This window comes from Mytilus trossulus, chromosome 4 (assembly GCF_036588685.1).
Source record: "Mytilus trossulus isolate FHL-02 chromosome 4, PNRI_Mtr1.1.1.hap1, whole genome shotgun sequence".
NCBI lineage: Eukaryota > Metazoa > Mollusca > Bivalvia > Mytilida > Mytilidae > Mytilus > Mytilus trossulus.
In genome coordinates, this window is record NC_086376.1 from 91,213,681 (window position 1) to 91,233,768 (window position 20,088).

The 20,088-nt window shown below is 31.3% G+C and overlaps 1 protein-coding gene across 1 annotated transcript; it reads right to left on the reverse strand.

Moving 5' to 3' along the window:
* Positions 1–3,291: 3,291 nt before the first annotated feature.
* LOC134716283 (glucans biosynthesis glucosyltransferase H-like) lies at positions 3,292–16,594 on the reverse strand. Its single transcript, XM_063579176.1, has 2 exons — positions 16,508–16,594; positions 3,292–6,249 (listed from the first exon to the last, which is right to left on the reverse strand). Exon 2 carries the CDS (start codon positions 6,168–6,170, stop codon positions 4,176–4,178), a length of 1,995 nt encoding a protein of 664 aa, XP_063435246.1. The 5' UTR covers positions 6,171–6,249; positions 16,508–16,594; the 3' UTR covers positions 3,292–4,175.
* Positions 16,595–20,088: the final 3,494 nt, after the last annotated feature.

Here is a 20,088-nt window from a genome sequence, read left to right on the forward strand (position 1 = left end):
ACAACTCAGTCCCTGAAATTTTCATACCGGAACGGGAATCGAACCAGGAACCTTTGTGTTAGTAGTCCGATATATAAATCCCAAAATTCCACAAGACTTAAGTTCAAACAGGTTCAGGATATCAACTACAAACGATAATATACAAAACAATATCCGATCATAATTACAAATAAAACTAGATTCATGAACGCTTGATAAACAAATACCGAGACAAGTCTTATAGCAATGCGAATTAACGCTCAGCAAACCAGTCATATTCGGAAATAGGTCACGTTCGGTACCTAAAGACCAGACGACGTAAATGATAAACCACAATCTAAGACGTGGTAACAACAGTTCAGTTTAGACATAGACAAATTGTATCGTGGTCTCCAGAAAATACACACAACATAGAAAACTAAAGACTTAAGGTAGATTCATGGTATACCGCCATCTCGGATTGAACAATCACAGTAAAAAAACAGTATAGTTATTTTACTAAATCTGCAAATTTGGAGACAGATTTGCAAATTAATGATTAAACTGTTCAATAATATAAAGAAAACTTGGCAATTTATTGTATCATTCAAAATATTCAAACAAATATATATTTATTTTGCTTTTTGAATCATTTTTTTCAAATGAGCTATTTGAGGGAAGATAACTCTTTTAGTTAAAAAAATTATACTGGATAGATAGGGATTTTTTTTCTTTTTACTTGTAGCAAGAAAACAAGTTTGGTGACACCCTTTTTTCTTCTTATTTTCTCAAAACATATAACAAAACCTATCCTTTCACAATTTATTTCAAAATTCTATCTCATAGATTATTTTTTATGCACACAGTTGTGTTTTTCCATGAACAAACAAACCAAATTTAGGCAATTTTCAATGACTCATAGCTTGAAAAATAGCACGGTGACCCCTACTTTTTATTATGTTTTTGAAAAGAGCATTTAAAATCTCCATTCTGGCTGAGTATAAGAAAATTCTGTCTAAAAAAACATTTACTTATGATCTACCTTAACGGACAAATCACACAAAGACACTGAACTCCGAGAAAAATTCAAAACGGAAATTCCCTAATCAAATGGCAAAATCAAATAATAAAACACATAAAACGAAGAGATTACAACTTTCATATTCCTGACTTGGTACAGATATTTTCGAATGTAAAAAATTGGTGGATTAAACATGATTTTATAGCGCAAAACCTCTCACTTGTATGACAGTCTCATCAAATTTCATTATATTTACAACGATGCATAAACAAAACAGACCCAATAGGTGAAATTGTCAAAATATGGGTACAGCAGACATCAATGTGTAATAATTGCAAACCAAACAAATGTTTAACAAAGAAGCACAAAAACCATTTATCAAATCTAACAACCAGATTCATTAATTCTCGTGTTTAACGTCAGAAAATGTAACGTCGCACAGAAAGAAATATGAAATAATTTCATTCAAAGTATTTTCAAAAGTATAATTTCACGCGCGTCTGGTGTACTTAATTATAATCCTGGTAACTTTGATAACTATTAACATGGGGAATGGTGGTATACAGGGTTGAAAAATCAAAAGTTTTGATAGAACTTATTTCAGAAAAAGACCGAGATTAACAATAATCCAGAAGTTCTTTTAAAAATTTAAGAATCCACATATGGTTAATATCACTAGGCGAGTGAACAGTTTCACAGTACCTCTTTAACTGCAGCCATAATTTTAGTCAATATAATGGACAATTCTTTAGTTAGGAATATAAACAAGGTAAGTCCACCTATTTGTTGTTCAATGTATTTTTAATTGAAGCCATGAAGCACTTATGATTTGCCAAAATCTCATCCTTGTCCAATGATATGTCTTTGTATGTGGGATTACCTGAGTGCTCATTTATTCTTAATTCTTTTACAAGACATTCGATGTAATACAATTTACATAAAAAGATAATATTATCTTAAGCTTTGTTTGCAGGAACAACAACATACTTATCATAAAGAGATGATAGACTAAGCAACACGAATCCCACCAAATCTGAGGGTGATATCATGCTCTCCGGAAGGATAAGCAGATCCTTCTCCACACGTGGCACCCGTCGTGTTTCTCATGTTATAACAAATCCGGTAAATAGTTTTATTCAGTAGGTCACATGCATGAACGGGAAGGGGATTGTAGTTACGACGTAAGTGACATATCATTTGTGAAACGGTTGTTCCATAATAACGGTCTACCAACTCGTGATTGCGTCCGTAAAATTTACGAAGGGATGATATCAACCTCTCAACTACTCAACATAAGTACAAACAGTCAACATCAGTTTTAATAAGCTTCACTCAAAAGATCGCGGTAGTATTCACAACAACACCTAAAATAAAAACGAGAATGCACCTAAATATGAGAATTCGCAGCTACTAAAAGCTTTGAACTATCAGAGCAAAATACAACTTATAAATAAATCATGTTTTCTGAAAATCAGGACAATTTGTGTCACGATAAAACGAATATAACAGTGTTTATCAGTGGTAAAAGAATTCCATTATAATCGTCAGAAAGTGAGGTGGTGGTGTTGGCAAACACCAAAGAAATGTAATAATGTTACCTATTGAGAACCATTGAGAACTATTGACAACCGTTGGTACACCTATTTTCCTGTTAGCAGTCACTATCTCTCCAGGAACTGAAACATATTAACTAGAATGTCGTATCAAGCGGCAGAAATAAAATGGATTATATGTTCTGATTAAACTCATCATAGATACCATGATTCAAATTCTATATTTGCGCCAGACGCGCGTTTCGTCTATAGAAGACTCGTCAGTGACGTTTGAATAAAATATTGATAAAAAGGCCAATTAACGTCCGAAGTTGAAAAGCATTGAGAAATTAAAAAAAAATTCACCAGCAGTTGCATCGACCCAGTGGTTGTAAATAAACTCTGCATAGCTATTGAATATATAGGATTGAAATAGTCCCAAAAAAAAGTTCTCTTTAGACCTTTCGACACAGAGTTAAGTCCTCGTTGGAACTAACTATGAATTTAAACATCCTACGAATTAGCCCAAGGTACCGTCGATATCGATGATATTGAATCAGAATAGATGATTTCTTAAGACAACAATACCAATTCATGGTGTCAAATAATGTAATAGATGAATACAGAGTCAATCTACATTTAAAATCAACATTTCTAGATTTGAAACAATATGTATAGACAAATAACATAAATATAGGAAATCATGACATTGTTCAATGCCAAACTATAGATATCGACAGATTGAAGAACCGTCAATGTACCTATATGCATAACAAAAAAATCTGGTATTCTTTTATTCATTGGTAATTAAATAAATTTTTATACAATCATATAAAACATTATTCAATAATCGAATACAGTATTGTATTTGTCACCATTAAGAATAAGTTTATTTAAAGGATCGATCAGTTCACACGGAGCTTACTTAAATTCCCGGGATTGGTTAAAAAAGAATAACATTGAAAATTGATTATGTTATCCCGCTTGCAATCGGTTATATACTGCAAATTTCCAAACCATAATAGAATTTATCGAAAGGATGTAATTAATTCTCAATATCTCAATATATCTCAATAATTTATCAGTAGTTCAAATATTGCATTAATTGAAATTCAAAACATATTCATTCATCATAATTATTTGTTTCTTGTTTTCTTAAAAAGGCGATATTGAAATGAATAGCAAAAAATGAGATTTAGTAGGTAGGTAATCTGGTATAATAACAAGAGCTTTTCCGTCCACTGAAAATATTTTTACGCCTTCGTTCTATTTCTAGTTTTGATTTTTATTTTCAATATTTCTTACTGCATTTTAGACCACATACTACGTTACACGATTAGAACTTCTAATGAAAGAAGAACACAAAAGAATGTACTTGAACATCTATTCGACAATGTCTTTTCCGAACTAAGACAGAAATTCCAATATCAAAATTCAAATTAATCACTGCCTGACATATATAATTAACGATTTGAAGTGACATATATGAAAATTATTATAACAATCACATTCCGACACACTTCTAAGTACATACAATATAATGGATTTCATCTTAATATGTCGCTAATGGAAAAAAAGTTTAAATTACATGTAATGGTTTGATTAACACATAGTTTAATTGACATTAGTCTGGATTTCAATTCTGTTTCTGTTTATTTTTCTCTTTAATATTTACTGAAGCCTTCGTTGATGACACCTCCATCTACACTCCTATACGTCCCTGGCATTTCTGCATCGCTAATGGCTATTTCTTTTTCTCCATTTGGAAAAGAGATATCATCATTATTACTCCGAGAAGGAGACTTGAGTGGAAGTGAGGTAATTCCGGTATAAATAGGAAGTAAAAATAATGTCGTCAACATGATTAAAATCAATATTGCTCGGGAAATAAATAAGACCACAAGTACTCCGCATACTAATGCAAACAGAGAGTATCCCCATAAGTGATGGAAACTAGATATAAATGGATTGCTATTTCTGAACTCATCCTCTACTGCCCTTTGAGGAATCCATTTAACATTCTTTGCAAGATTTGCTTGAACAGCTTTAAAAATTCTAACACAGCCAACCATAGCTTCGGGTGTAAATTGGAAGAACGATGCTAAAGTTTCTAGCAAAACATATTTATAATTATTTCTATTGCATGTTGCAAATTTTGGGAACACTAGAACGAGAAACATAATAAGGATAATTGAGGCATATCTATATCGTAAATGTACCGAGATGTGGATAATTACATACAACATGAGTAATGGCTTCATTACCATTTGTCTCAGTGCTGAATAGGCAATGTAACTGCTAGCGAAATTCAGTGGAGATTCTGTTCTCAGTTTGGTTGCATTAAATTTCTCCCCCTGAAGTTTCTTTTTTATCCATCGCATAGGCCTTCCGATGCCATTCTCCCAAAAATACATAGCTAATAAAACTTCTCCCCGGTTCCATCGACGTTCACGAATACTCCATGTCACAAAATTTAATGATGGTGCTTCAAGAAGGAAGACTGATCCGGCATAAAGCGGTTTTAAAATGGCAGCCTCAAATGTGTCGTGACTGAGAACATCAATTGGAACTCTTTCAATCGGATGATCTCTGCTTCCAATAACATTATCTATGTAAATTCTATTTTTTAGCAATGCTTTGCCAAAATAAGCTGATTGTCCTAATAATTCCATTACAGCATTTGTCATTGGTTCATAGATTTGCTGGCGTATTGTTTCAATATGCATGAATATTGTATCCGTAGGTTGACAATGAATTTTTATCGCCGGTTGAATGATACCCTTTTCTGGATTTGCAGCGGCAATGTCTAGCAGATCGAAGACACATTTTTTCGGAACACCCGTATCTCCGTCTAATACCAGTGTATAGTCAAATTTTCTACCAAAGATATTTTTGACGTCATCCGAATCATAAAAAAGTTGTTCACCTTCATTCCTAGCACCTTTGCCATAAAATAATGGGTCACAGTATGAGAAAGCCTCGTCTTCACCTTCAGACAGAAGCATAAGATCTTGATACTGACCACATTTTCTTAACACCCGAGATACCCGGTGTATTACCATAAATTCTCTGGCATATCGATCACATATATCATGTAAATATTCGTGAAAGAACAACGTTTTATCTACATCTTCATACAAATTCCACACATTCTCTAAACGTAGGGGATCAATAGATTCGAAATCATCTTTTGCAAAACAAGATCCTTCATGAAATAGTTCATCGAAAATGGCCGATCTGAATCGATCTCGAACTTCCAGTTCGTAGTCTTTTAAACTTTCGTCGCCCGTTGCACTTACTAAAACAGCTGACACATTCGGACTAAGGTTTCCCATGTAAGCTTCGTACATAGTTTCCATACACTCATCTATTTCATCTCTACTCATTGCTAATAAATTGTAATTGAGAACGATTGTCAATCTGTCAGATTTAGCTTTTTCTAGTCCTCTTTTATCGCCTCCTATCAAAAGAGTTGCCATTGTTTGAGTAGGAAATTCCATAACGCTGCCTTGAAGAACACCAAGGACAACTACAATGATAATTCCGTTGATATAGTTAGTCCTTTCCCAATCCACATTAATAACGTTCAGAATAATAGCAATAAAAGCCAATGACACCCAAGTCGTAAAATACAAGTAGATTCTTGTTATTCTGTTCATTTTGATTCTATTACTTTATTTTCGTCAGATTTGTATTCCGTGCGCTAATTCGGTAAATTTAAATATCCAAATTCAGTATCTGAAAAAAATAAAAGAAAACTATATAAAAGATAGAATGAAGTAATATTTCGACAATAAAAATTATGAACAGCGGATTATTACAATCACATTAATTCTTGGTCTATTTGACTAGGGACTCTCCGTTTTTTTATTTTCCTCGGAGTTCAGTATTTTTGTGATTTTCCTTTTCTTTTTAATCAATTTAGAAATAATTTGTAATCAATGGAAAAGGGTATTAAGAATTATTTATACAAATACAGATCAAATACAAATCGATGCAAATCAAAAGAATAACTTTTAGAAGAGACCGCCCATCTAATAAGTACATTGAATTCCATCACTTGTTCTAAATCAATCACTACAAAAATGTTGTAGAACATCAACAATACAATTACAATTGGGACCGTGTGAAGGATTCAATGACATTTATAGTTTTTGCTTTATATTTATCACTAATTTAATTAATTTTTTTTAATATGAAATTTTTTATGTGAATTTCTCGATATTTTAATGATATATTCGTAAAAAATGTTGACTATAAAATGTTCTTCACTCCCGTAGTACGCCCATCCAAAACATAATACAAATTATGAGTAATAGGTGAAAAGTACAAAATAGTCAATCTATTTATGTTCATCAATATTTATTTCAGTTTTACGTGATTTTCTCGTTAATTATATTTTTATGAATTTGGTAATAAAAAGTTACAATAACATTGTTAACTTTATCTATCAATCACTTTTCATAACAAAATTTAGCTTCATTAATTAATTTGTTTACAGACACCATCATGATTTAGCTGACAATTACTGTATGATCACGAACAAGTTACATGTGTCTAAGTCGCAACCCCAGCCTCATTTGTCTTTCATGACGTTACTGAATGTGACTTGTCACCGATTTTCGCTGTCAGGAGCAACACAACGGTGCCGTTTTTTTTAATCATATTGAGATAAACCCTCATTTCTTTCAAAGGGATTTATGTGGACTTTAACGTTGTGTGTTGAATTTCGTAGTACTAATTATATATTAATATTTGTTAGATTTCTGTACAGTCCATCTTTAACGTTGTGTGTTGAATTTCGTAGTATAATTATATATTAATATTTGTTAGATTTCTGTACAGTCCATAGAAGTAAATGGTCTTGTCTCCTATTCAAGCTCGAACTCTTTCGTTCAGTCATGTTTTAAAGGTAAACAATTTATATGTAAAAGTGATTTATATATTCTCGTTCAATTTGGCATTTTGGTGGTATTGCTATGAAGGTATTCAAAACATGATTTCAAAGTTAGCCTAATTTAAAAAACAAATAAACAAATACCGACCCCAATGTAATTCCAAAGGAGGAACTCGATACATACTAACGTTATCAGCCAACGGAACGAGTAAAACATAAAATCATAAAAATACTGAACTCCGAGGAAAATTCAATACGGAAAGTCTCTAACCAAATGGCAAAATCAAAAGCTTAAACACATCAAAGAATGAACATCAACTGTCATATTTCTGACTTGGTACAGGCATTTTCTTAGGTAGAAAATGGTTGATCTAACTTGTTTATAGCTAGCTAAACCTCTCACCTGGATAACAGTCGTGTAAAATTCCATTATATTGACAACGATGTGTAAACAAAGCAAACAGACGTTATAGGTAAAAATGTCAAAATAGAGGTAAGGCAGTCATGACTAGTAACCAGCGATAAGCCCCGTGAATTTTAATGTTCCTTTGGTATCTTTCGCCTCTCATGTGCAAGGAGGATAATCATTTGTACTTAAGAAGAAAGACATAATAAAAAAACCGTTTTGTTTTCCTTAATCATGAAACTAACGTGTCTGGATTAAAATGACAAGCGGTATGGCCATTTTTATTATTTATTTCACAGCAGAGACTTTTCCTTTAAGTCTTTGATTTTTGTCATATAAAAAAGTAAAATCACAAAAATACTGAACTCAGAGGAAAATCAATTTGGAAAGTCCATAATCACATGGCAAAATCAAAAAACAAAACGCATCAAAAACGAATGGACAAGAAATTCACAGTATTATAAGGTCATAGTGTGTTCTTCGTTAATATTCTAACGACAATTATAAAACCACTTACAATAGTGTAAATGTATGTCAGAACATATCATAAAATAATAAATACATATACAGAGTTAAAACTTCCATTTTGACAAATTTTTATTGGAGGCATTCTTTACCAAAAACACAATTGATATGCAAGTATTTCAAATATTTTCTATTTAATATAAAGTAATTTATGCATTTTGATAAAAAAAAAAAATGTAGTTAAAACAGGCAACATTTTCAAATATGTTAAAAATCTAACAAATATTATTCAGAAAACATCTTGGTAATGTACGCAAAATATGATTCGCTTAACTCTATTCATGTTATAATGTCAAAATTGTCTTATTACCAAACTAACATAAACAAAATGTATATTTCCGTATTATGAATAAAAAATATCCATGGAAGTTGTCATTAAAAAAATCTTGAAGAATCAAGAATAATACGAACTATTGATTCAGTAGTATTATGAATGGTACCAGGAATAAATTTCAATCCACAATCAGCGCATTACGTATAGTGTTGGATTTTTACTAGCAGATATGGTGTATACATTTTTAATTCATGTTTAAGTTTAAAAATCAGATTTCACATTTAAAAATCTGAAAACTATTCATGAACCAAGGTGCAAACTCCTTTTGACTAAGTTAACCTGGCATTCGTTGTAATTTGATTTAGTCATAAATATCGTCTCGTATTAATACACTTTCATAAGCTTTTAATTATTTAGGGTATGTGCGTTACTGTCAAGTATATCGATATACACATTTCAGACGCACAAAATATAGTTTTTTTTTAGAGCCCTTGATTTTAGAAAGTAAATCCGTAAACAAACTTAAAAAAACGCAAAGCAAAGCAAATTGCTTACATCGGTGTTCTTTTTATAAAAGTCACAATGAAACCTTCTTTATTAAATCGTTGACTTGAATTACCAAAGACTTAACTTACCTTGCTACCAGTTAAATGAAGGGGTAATAGCTTGCTCAAACGTGTTCATTTATTCAATTCTAAATGATTCCGGTCATCTCCTTATGGGATTGTACAGTAACAAAACATCCTTAACTTCCGACTAAACGATACTTTCATTGCTTGATGTCTTATGCCTACGGCGTTCGACTTAATTAATTAACAATTTTTTTTATGAAAAAGTACAAGGTTGTCTGTTACGTGTTGTCTTGAACTGATTAATTACCTTTCGCTCTAAACAAATGACGTACAAGGATATGTGTACATAAGTGAGATATCTGTACACAAATATAGTTACTTATCGGGAGGGGGCGGATGAAAAACTACCATACCTAATAATTAATAACACATGAGAAATATAATAAAAGTAGTATTTGCACTTTAATGTACTAAACAAACGTGTGTTTAATATTTTCCCCTATATTACTAACAATTTACAATACTGAAAATCATTCGTTTCGCTGAGATGAGAGAGAAGTTTAAGCCAATTAATATTTAAAAAAAAACTGTCATCTGATTTGTGTATACATTTAACATTTACAAACTCCTTGGATCATTTTCTGATTCTATAAATTGGCATTTCATTTGGTCGTTTCAAATTTTTTTATCAGTCAAATCTTTATTCCGATCAGTGTGAGTTTTCATTTTCACGTAACATCTTTGTCTTCAATCTGATGACACCAAAATAGTCTGAACTGAAAATTGCAGGTTAAGTTCTATTGGCTATCTTGACATTTGTTTTCTGAGACTTGATTCGCATAACTAGAAATATTTATAGCGCAATTTTAACTTTTGAAAGTCGTCAGAATTTTTTATCTTGTTTGATATATTCTAAATAAATACGCCTTTAAGGAAAACTGTCGTATTCCTGACATGGTGAAAAATGTTGTAATAAACCCGAATTTATAGCTAGCTAAACTAGTCGCATTAAAATAAACTGTTGGCAGCTATTGCAAAATTGTGTACGCCAGACCTGCGTTTCGTCTAAAAAGACCTCAGTTAGTGAGAAATATTTATGTAATACATTATATACCATTATTCTCGTAACCGATGTAAAAAGAATTACACAAATATACATTTATGCATTCAATACAATGTAATTTAAAATGCAGGGTTGAAATTTAATGTGTTTATCCAGAATATCCCAACATATATTTATACATTTTGTTTAGTTAGGACAGAGTTTTAAAAATTGTTATACAGCGGTATACTACTGTTGTCTTTATACTGCAGAACTGATGTTGTTTATAAAAACCCATAACAAATATATATATATATATATATACTAGAAATACGTTTCTGTAAAAGGAGGTGGTTTTTTTTTTGGAATAGACTTTATTAAATGACAAGGTGTTTTTTTACAGTCTTTATATAAATATTTAGGTTTAATTGATGATTTGGCTAGGTTTTATTTGATTAATAAGAAGATATAAGAAAGTATGTTCTAACTTGGATGCGTCCAAAGCGTTTTTCTGGATTAACCATTAATAGGAACGCTTAGATCTATTATTTGAAAGACATTTAAGATTCAAAACAGTTGAAGAGCTATTTTACCAAAAAGGGAGCAACACACATCCATCTAAATGCAACTTTGGTCATAAAAAAAGCAATTCAAAATTTCAATGACCAAATTATTTCTAGCTAGTCTGTTAAAGAGTTTATTTGTACTTGATTTTGAGGGTGAGCATCATAATAAAACAATGCAATATTAATACTCGTTATTAAAAAAATGCGTTATTTCTCCCAATAACTTTTTTTCAATAAACCGGATGTCATGGTTCAATACATTCATATCTTCTTTGACTGTCCATGATGTTAAAATACTAAATCCCTGTTGTTGATGTGATTCATAAATGTTTCTCGATTGCCGTTTTTATGTAGATTAGACCTTTAATTTGAATGATTTTACACTAGGGCATTTTAATGAGCCCTTTAAAGCTTGCGTTCCGTGTTAAAGACTGTACTTTGACCTATGATGATTTCCTTTTACAAATTGTGATTTGGATAGAAAGTTGTCTCATTGGCATCAATACCACATATTTTTATATCTGTTTGTTAAAAGGAAAGAAAATACTGTCGGACAAGTATAAGTTTTTCATTAAAAAATGAACGTGGGCTGGTGTTTTTACCAATACCGTTAATCCTACATTGTTTATTACGGTTAGTTTACGTTATAATGATGAATAAATCATAAGAAAAAGATAAATTCCATTCAATTTACATGACTTTGCAGGAGTGATATTTCAGCAAAACAAAGCGTTTCTGAAGTTTATAACATTGCACATCTGCGTCCTACTCATAAAATTGTCGCCAAACTTATAAAAATATGTCAATACCATTTGTCAAATTCGTCCTGCGTTCGGGATCATATTTTAATCTACTTTCCTTATTGTGTCTATCATGTATTCAAAAATTATGATAAAACTTAAGTCGCGCAGACAATTATACTTATGCTTTGCTGAAAGAAAAAGATCTTTTTGATATGATATTGATATAAAGTATATGACTATCTGTATCAAAACGCATGTAATTTTTCCATTATAACCAAAATATTATTTAATAAAACACTGGATGATACTGAGATTGTTTATTATTCTTTGTCCGTGTAGTCATTATATACTGAAGAAAAAGGCGTAAGCTTGTCTTTACAATATAAATATATCAAACAAATTATTACAAAACAAAATCTCAAATCAAAACAATTGGAATTTAAAAAATAAAAATGAAACTTATACTTCATAAATTTGTTGAGTCCGAAATAACCTTTCCTGGATTTAGTTTTTTTCATATCCCAAAAAGATGAACGATAAGGATTTATAATAACCTTAATATTCGTAGAAGTATAAGGATCACAATGGGCACAAAACATAACATGTGTCTGTTTAGTTTACGCATCAGTGTCATATATAACGGAATTTGATGAGACCGTCTTACAAAGTGAGAGGTTTAGCGCTATGAAACCAGACACTGTTGTCCATTCGTTTTTTATGTGTTTTGTCATTTGATTGTGCCCTGTGATTAGGGACTTTCCGATTAGATTTTCCTATGAGTTCAGTATTTTTGTGATTTTACTTTTTTCGAATACATGGACGGTCAACTTTGCTTTATGGAGTGTAAAGCTCTCTCTCTCTCTCTCTCTCTCTTTAATATTTGCTCTATTTGACCCACATGTTTACTATTCAATAAATTAACTGAACGTCGTCTTTTCTCTAAAGAAACCTTCTGACTGAATAAAGTTGCATATGGTGGTTGATTCACCATGTCTTTTTCAGTTTTGATAAAATACAAATTCTACAATTTGTGTTTGGTTTTTTTTCTGTCTAGGGTCTGTTGATTCAGAAAATATTTGCAAAGTTTGAACATCGGTAAAATAGTGTAACCTCAAATCAAAATTATCAAACCACACTTTCTATTTATGTATAGTCCGAGGTTCCTTAAGCTGGCGATATTATATTCCTCCAAAGTAGAGAAAATATAATCACAAACTTCTTGTTGATATAATGACTTGCACTCTATATTTTGAAATTTGCACATCCACTGTCAATTTGAAAAAAATGCAAATTTGTAATTATCAGAAACGTTGTAACTGTATACATTATTCCAGAAATAAAGTTTATTGGATAAAGCTTTATAAAAAAAAACCAGATACAGTTTGTAAATTTTTTCTTTTAAGACCTGCTAAATAATTGTTTGTCAAATAAACAAAATTAAGATATTGTCTATCTATTTCAGAAAACAATAATTATGATGACCGTAAAGTTATAATCAGAAAAGTACATTGACCTGATTAAAATATATGATCCGGAAAATTCTTACTTAACCCTTTAATCTTTCTTAATATTTAGGTGAACCGACTTGGAGTCATTGCACTTCCATGTATTGACTGTATGCAGTTAAATAAAAGCATTGCTTTAAATGTTATGGATAACGTAACATACCAATGAGCTAGGCAGGATTCATGATTCCTAGTAAAAAGTGAGTTTATGATAAAACCATTTAATGTTTATTACTAATACAAATAATTAATTTACCCCATAATCGAACATGTTAAATAAAACTATTATAAAGAACCCAAGATGAAAGATTTGTGATTCTCAGCTTTGGTAAATATAATAATCGTCTTTTGCCAATAATGATACTATTGCTAGGAAACAAAACATAGATGAAACTGATTTTAATCACAAAGAGCTTTATCCGACCAGTAGTTTCTCTGTGTTTTATAACATATATAGAAGCAGTTAAACATATTAACGTGTCTTTAAAAAACAATTGAGTAAAAATGATTCAAATTAATCAACTATAAGCATCAACGTCCATCAAAGAAGACGAAATGTTCATAAACAAGCAACAAGCTTTTAATTGACTTCGTTGTATCATTTTCAATATAAAACATAACGGCGTATTCATTTATTTCAAGTAAGAGGAAGTTGACACTAGGGATGTTTATTATTATTTTTGGTTGGAAAACTCAAAAGGTAATATTCTTTGCGGAAATAACCTTGACATAAAAACTATTAACGATAAACGATAGCAATGACAAACAAGGTCATAGAAATGGTCAGATCAGATCAAATGTAATGAAAGTTTCATCAGGAAAACAAAAATCAAACAAAAAATTATAAAAAGATGGTAGTTATATAAATATCAAAAGTACCAGGATTATAATTTAGTACGCCAGACGCGCGTTTCGTCTACATAAGACTCATCAGTGACGCTCAAATCGAAATATTTATAAAGCCAAACAAGTTCAAAGTTGATGAGCATTGAGGATTCAAAATTCCAAAAAGTTGTGCCAAGTACGGCTACAGTAATCTATGCCTGGAATAAGAAAATCCTTTTTAGTTTTTTGAAAATCCAAAGTTTTGTAAACAGGAAATTTATAAAAATGACCACATGATTGATATTCATGTCAACACTGAAATGTTAACTACTGGGCTGATGATACACTCGGGGTTAACCTGACAATTTTAAAAAGATTCTTAAATAAGTACTAAGTTATGAAGGCAGCATTTTCTTCTTGAAATAGGAGATCCATATGTAACAACTTAGAAATGTGCAGCCTTACGAAAAACAATGGTTGTTTAGTGGTAATGTGTTATGCGTCTTTTTATTCTTAAGGGCTTACGTTGACTTTGTTATCATTTTGGTATAAATAGCAGTTCATTGTGTAGTAAAAAGCTTACCGAAAATAATGTTGGCTCAATGAAACAATTGTTACCCAGTATCTCTATTTATGTTTCCTTCACTAAACCATCTTATTTGTTAGCTTTAACGGAAAAGAATTAAAGAGAAGACAGCAAATATTTGTAACTATGAATACTACAATCCAATACTTGTGCCGTTATTTGAATAACCACCTAAGATTGCTGTGCCACTTCCGATATTATGTTTTTGTACTTGTATTACACATTACATCATGGTAACTGTAAGTGTACGTCAAGCTGATTGACATGTATTACAAATTCTTAAATATGGTCAAATCATTTATGACATGTCAAGTTATAGTTTTTACTTTGGGCGTGACATATGGGTAGACCGCAAAACCATAAAATCTCATAAATGGGAAGTTAAAAACATGGAAATTCATTCATCAATAAACGAATTTAATGGTACTTTTAGTGCGTTTTGGATTTAGTATAGAATAGTATTCTTTGCGCATCTTCCTTTCGTAGAATTTTACAACTTTTTATCGAAAATTGTATATTTTTTGTCATATATCCTACAGACTATCAACCCGCGATAGTTAAATATAAACCCAATGGGACTTTTGAATTTGAATTTTCCTTGGGACTTCGGTATTTTTCCGAATTATTAAAAGGTGGCTAACTTATACAGACTTTCAATACAAGAACAACCTAAACTATAGACATAAGGAAAAGTTTTATAAGTTAATACAGTTGAATGCACATGGGAATAGCCTTGACATGTTACACAATATATCTCCGATTAAAAGCAAAATACAGCATGCGCATATATATTGTTTTCATTTAATTGTTCCTTCTCGAAGAATAGGAGTGTGAATTTGAAGCGAACATTATGTCAAAAACCTAGGGATATTTCTTTAATAAAGCAAACATTAATATATATCACCTTCTTATAGATGTTAAATATTTTTAATGTTTAATTTGGTAATAATGCCTTTGTGTTTAATAACGAGGTCAAGCATTTGTAACACAGAATGTGTCTCTTTTTTAGGTCATAGCTTTAAAGGCTCTAAATGCTATATGTATACAGAGAGAAAGAGATACTAATTATTGCTAACAGGCCTTTTGTAGATGAAACGCGCGTTTGGCTTACAAAACTATAAGCCTGGTATCTTCGGTGATTTTTTAAAAGCATGTGACTTGCAATAGTGTGTTGGTCATTGTATTGCCAACAATCAAAGAGTCTTTGATCTCGTTGTTTTTGAGATACTTCAATATACAGGTCAACAACAAGTTTACTGATGTGAATGTTTAATTACTCTCAATTGTAAAACAAAAATTTATTTGTTATGAACATAATGACTAGAAATTACATTTAGGGTTAGGACGCAGTTACTGCAGATCCAGGTCTAAATATTGTGTCCCCTAAGGCGATACCCATATATTAAGCAAAGTGCGACCGTTTTAGTAGACCTTGTTAAGATTACGAATCTATATTTATGTTTGTAAAGTCCAAAATATATGAGATATGAAATATGAAACATAACAATTTTAAAATACAGCATATCATGAAAGTTATACGCTTAAATTTACGTGAATGGACTGCCATAAAATAACTATGTATATTTAGTATGTGTATTTTGTAGTAATCAGTTTTCAGTTGTGATTTATAATGATAGCGATTATTTGAAAGTCGAATAAATATCTCTGTATCAGGAAGAACTAAAATAAATCGATGTTTTATATATCATTTATGACATATACTAACAGAATGTTTGTGTGAGATACGAAGGACACAGGCACATGTCTCAGATTTTTTTTCTTCTATATACCTTATATAACACGTTATATAAGGGTTTAAAGGAAAATTATGTTTCTGATACTTAAGTGCCTGTGACGAAGGACGTACGTTTTATCATGAATTTCACATAGCGACTGAGGTGAACAACAAATATATAAAAGCAGAAAAGAAATAGAGTCTAGATTGTGAGCAAAGGTTAACGATTTAAAAGTCTGTTTCAATTTCGATAATAGTGTAATTATCACAAACTCTATAATAGATTCCTATTGCTTTATTAAAAAAAGAAGGAAACTTACCATGTTTCGACTTTTGGTATATACTATGCATTTCTCTCAAATGTGGATATGGTCTTACAATTTGACATGATTACCCATCAGTTTGATATCACACGTATGTATGTATATTAGTACGCCTTTTGTTGATTAGATCAATCACTTATTTATTACCACACCTTTTGTTTTATTGATATCATTGTCATGAGCTAATAGTAATGAAATTTGAGGTTTTTTTGTATTGTATTTCTACGTAGACGGATCAAAACTCTCCCTATTGATAATAAAGTAAACATAATTGTTTGTTAGTTTTGTGTAGTTTACAATACAAAACCACAGACAGTACATCATATTTACAACATTAAACGTTACCAGCCGTGAAGTTAATATTTATAGTATATATACATATTGTATGAATAAAGACAAACAAATATCACTTTATCAATTTCGTGCGTCCTTTTTTTATTTTACCTATATCAGGAACGTTACACCCAAACAGTTGAAAGCCGAAAATGAATAAACATCTGAAAACGTAATGATTATTGCAACCAATTAGAACCTAAAAATTTTATTCCAATTAGTCTTAGATAAATTTTGTCTGACGGATAATCACATCTGATTACATGATAGCCTTGTGGACATACTGTCCAACAGAAATGGTATTGACCAAGTACTAGTAAATGGGAATAACACTTCATCAATCTGTCGTCCTAAACACTTTTCAAATCTAATATGACAGTTACTATCCATTCGTTTGATGTGTTTGGGCTTTTGATTTTGCCATTTGATGATGGGGACTTTCCTTTTTGAATTTTCCTCTGAGTTCAGTATGTTTGTGATTTTACATTTTTTCCTTCTTCAAAAACCCTTACATCCAGAACCTAAGTCGTGTCATTGTTAGGCAATTTAATCTTGGTCTTTAAATAAATATGTCTGTTTAACTATATAATTTGCTGTTTATGTAGAGAGACATATTGGCTTTAAAAGTAAGGAATGTAAAGATAGACAAGCGTGATAAACTATTTATAAACCTATATGGAGTAATTTTCATTCAGAACCATAGGTTATTCTTTTTCAGAATCAATCCGGACGATACCATGTTTCAATGAATTACGCTCCAAAGCATAAAATAATGTAAGGTCTTTCATTTAATCAATCCTGACACCCGATGTGTGTTCTACTACAAGAAAACCCTTAAAATATGCATTAGCTATAACATAACCACAAGGTACCCAAACAGAATAGCATAATGTATATATGGTCAACTTTGCGAGAGGGAGTTTGCATCTTAGTTTCTCAATGATTTCTTAATTTCTCATCGTGGAATGTAGGAACAGTATGCTATACATCATGTCAGTACAGATACACTGACTTCTGGTCTGAGTTATTTTAAGGAAAAGTGTACAGCTCATTACATCTAATACATAAATCAAGTTCTCTCAAGCTTAAATATCAATCATAACAAATCTAGCGAATTACGTTATAAACGTCATAAATAGTCTGAGAATAGGACAACCTTGTGCAATGCCAACATATAAGAAAATACTTTTGACAGGATGTAGAACCATAAATTATCATAACTGTATAGCAATGCATATTTTGTAACGTTTTGAATTATTATAAACATAAGAAGTGTTTATACCAATGAAATAATACTTTCATACAAATGAAAGGTTTAGCCAGCTATAAATCCAGGTTTATTGCACCATTTTCTACACAAGAAAATGCATGTACCAAGTCCGGAATATGACAGTTGTAATTCATTCCTTTTATGTGTTTGAGCTTTTGATTTAGCCATTTGCTTATATGGACTTTCCATTTATAATTATTTCTCGGAGTTTTGTAATTTTATTTTTATTTTACATTTTAAATGATTTAACAAGTCTCGTATATAAAATTGTTGGCTTTATAATCAAAAGTCATTAAAAGATAAGTTGTGATATTTCGTTTATAAAAAGACAGTCGAACTTTAAAACAAAATCTTTTAAACTTATGTATCTTCCACTTCAAAAGAGCTACTTCTATATTTTTTACAGGCTTTAGTACAAAGCTTATATGAATTTCTTTAATAGCAGTACATGAACTAGTTAAACATAAAAGAAAATTAGTTATTCAACACTTACTGTATGGGAGTATTACAGTCGTTTTAAAATATTCCGTGTTAGTGTATGTTGGTGGGTTTTTTTTGTGCCTCAGATCAATGTTTCTGTTGTTTCGGTTGTTGTCCTCTGATAGTTGGTGTGTTTCCACGGTTTGTTGACCCGGATGTTTTTCTCCTTATCGAATGATGACTTTTGAACATCGGTATACTACTGTTGCCCTTTTATTTAATAAAAGCCGCGATGAGACGATATTAGACGGTTGCGTTAGTCATTGTGAGTGTAGTTTAGGTATATTATACATGCTACTTAGATACAGTCCGATACTTACCTTAATTTTTAAGCCTGAGACAACTATAACATAGTAGTCTAGGTCTAAGCTGAGATGCGATAATGGCGTCACCATCGAATTACTAGTATAGTGCATCCCTGTAGTGTGGGGACACCAACCAAGTACTAGTATAGTGCATCCCTGTAGTGTGGGGACACCAACCAAGTACTAGTATAGTGCATCCCTGTAGTGATCGATTAAAAAAGTCAATAAAAAAACATATATATAACAAGAAGAATGAGAAAAGTCATTACACAATAACTTTCAAAAAAAATAACGTCATATTTATCTTTCAAACTTTATATTAAACTATAGCTAAAACAATTTTAATTAGCTATCGCGCAAGGGATAATTAAAGTTATCTCTTCGCTTCAAATGTTAACAATACCATCATGGTGTGGTTGTGACACCAATGTCACTAACGACAAAGCAGATATTCTTCTTGTCGTAGCATAATTCCGTGTTCCTTCTCTTGTTGCATCACAGAATTCGTCTTATTTCCCAATCGGTTCCGCCCCCCCTTTTTGATCGGACTTTTTTTTTTTGTAAAATGATTTATCAGACTAAACTTCGTGAACTTTGCCATTTCCCGTGAACTCTAGTTTTTAATTTTTATGCGACAATTCTTTACTTATAAAGATATTTTTCGCTGGAATCTACTGATTATCAAAGTCATGTGTATGTGATTCGCTATGCCGGTGGAGTTGACCAGTGCGTCGAAAAAAAACGTCGCTCAGTCATTTTAAAATTCAAATTACAGCAACACATTGCTTAGGCTGACGATGACAATCGCACTTTCCGTGAAAGCGACACAGGATTTAAGCAAGAACGTATTGACCTCTATTGCATTATTCCACAAAACAGAAACTAATACTCTATATATGGACTATTACACTCTCATGACAAAAAAAAGTTCAACAGCAGTATTAAACATCTACGAAAAACATGTTTAACCTCAAACGCCCCAACCTATTTAAAAATAAGATAGCTGAATAATGATCCCCAGTCACGGTATATATAGGCTCTATATATATTTAATGTACGAATAATTTGATTTGAGGAGACAGTCTTAGATATTGGAGAAACAAAATTTACTCTGATTTTTGCCTTCCACAAATCTGGTCGTATCTGGATTGAAAACAATAATCTTGTCCACGTTTTTGCTATTACAAACT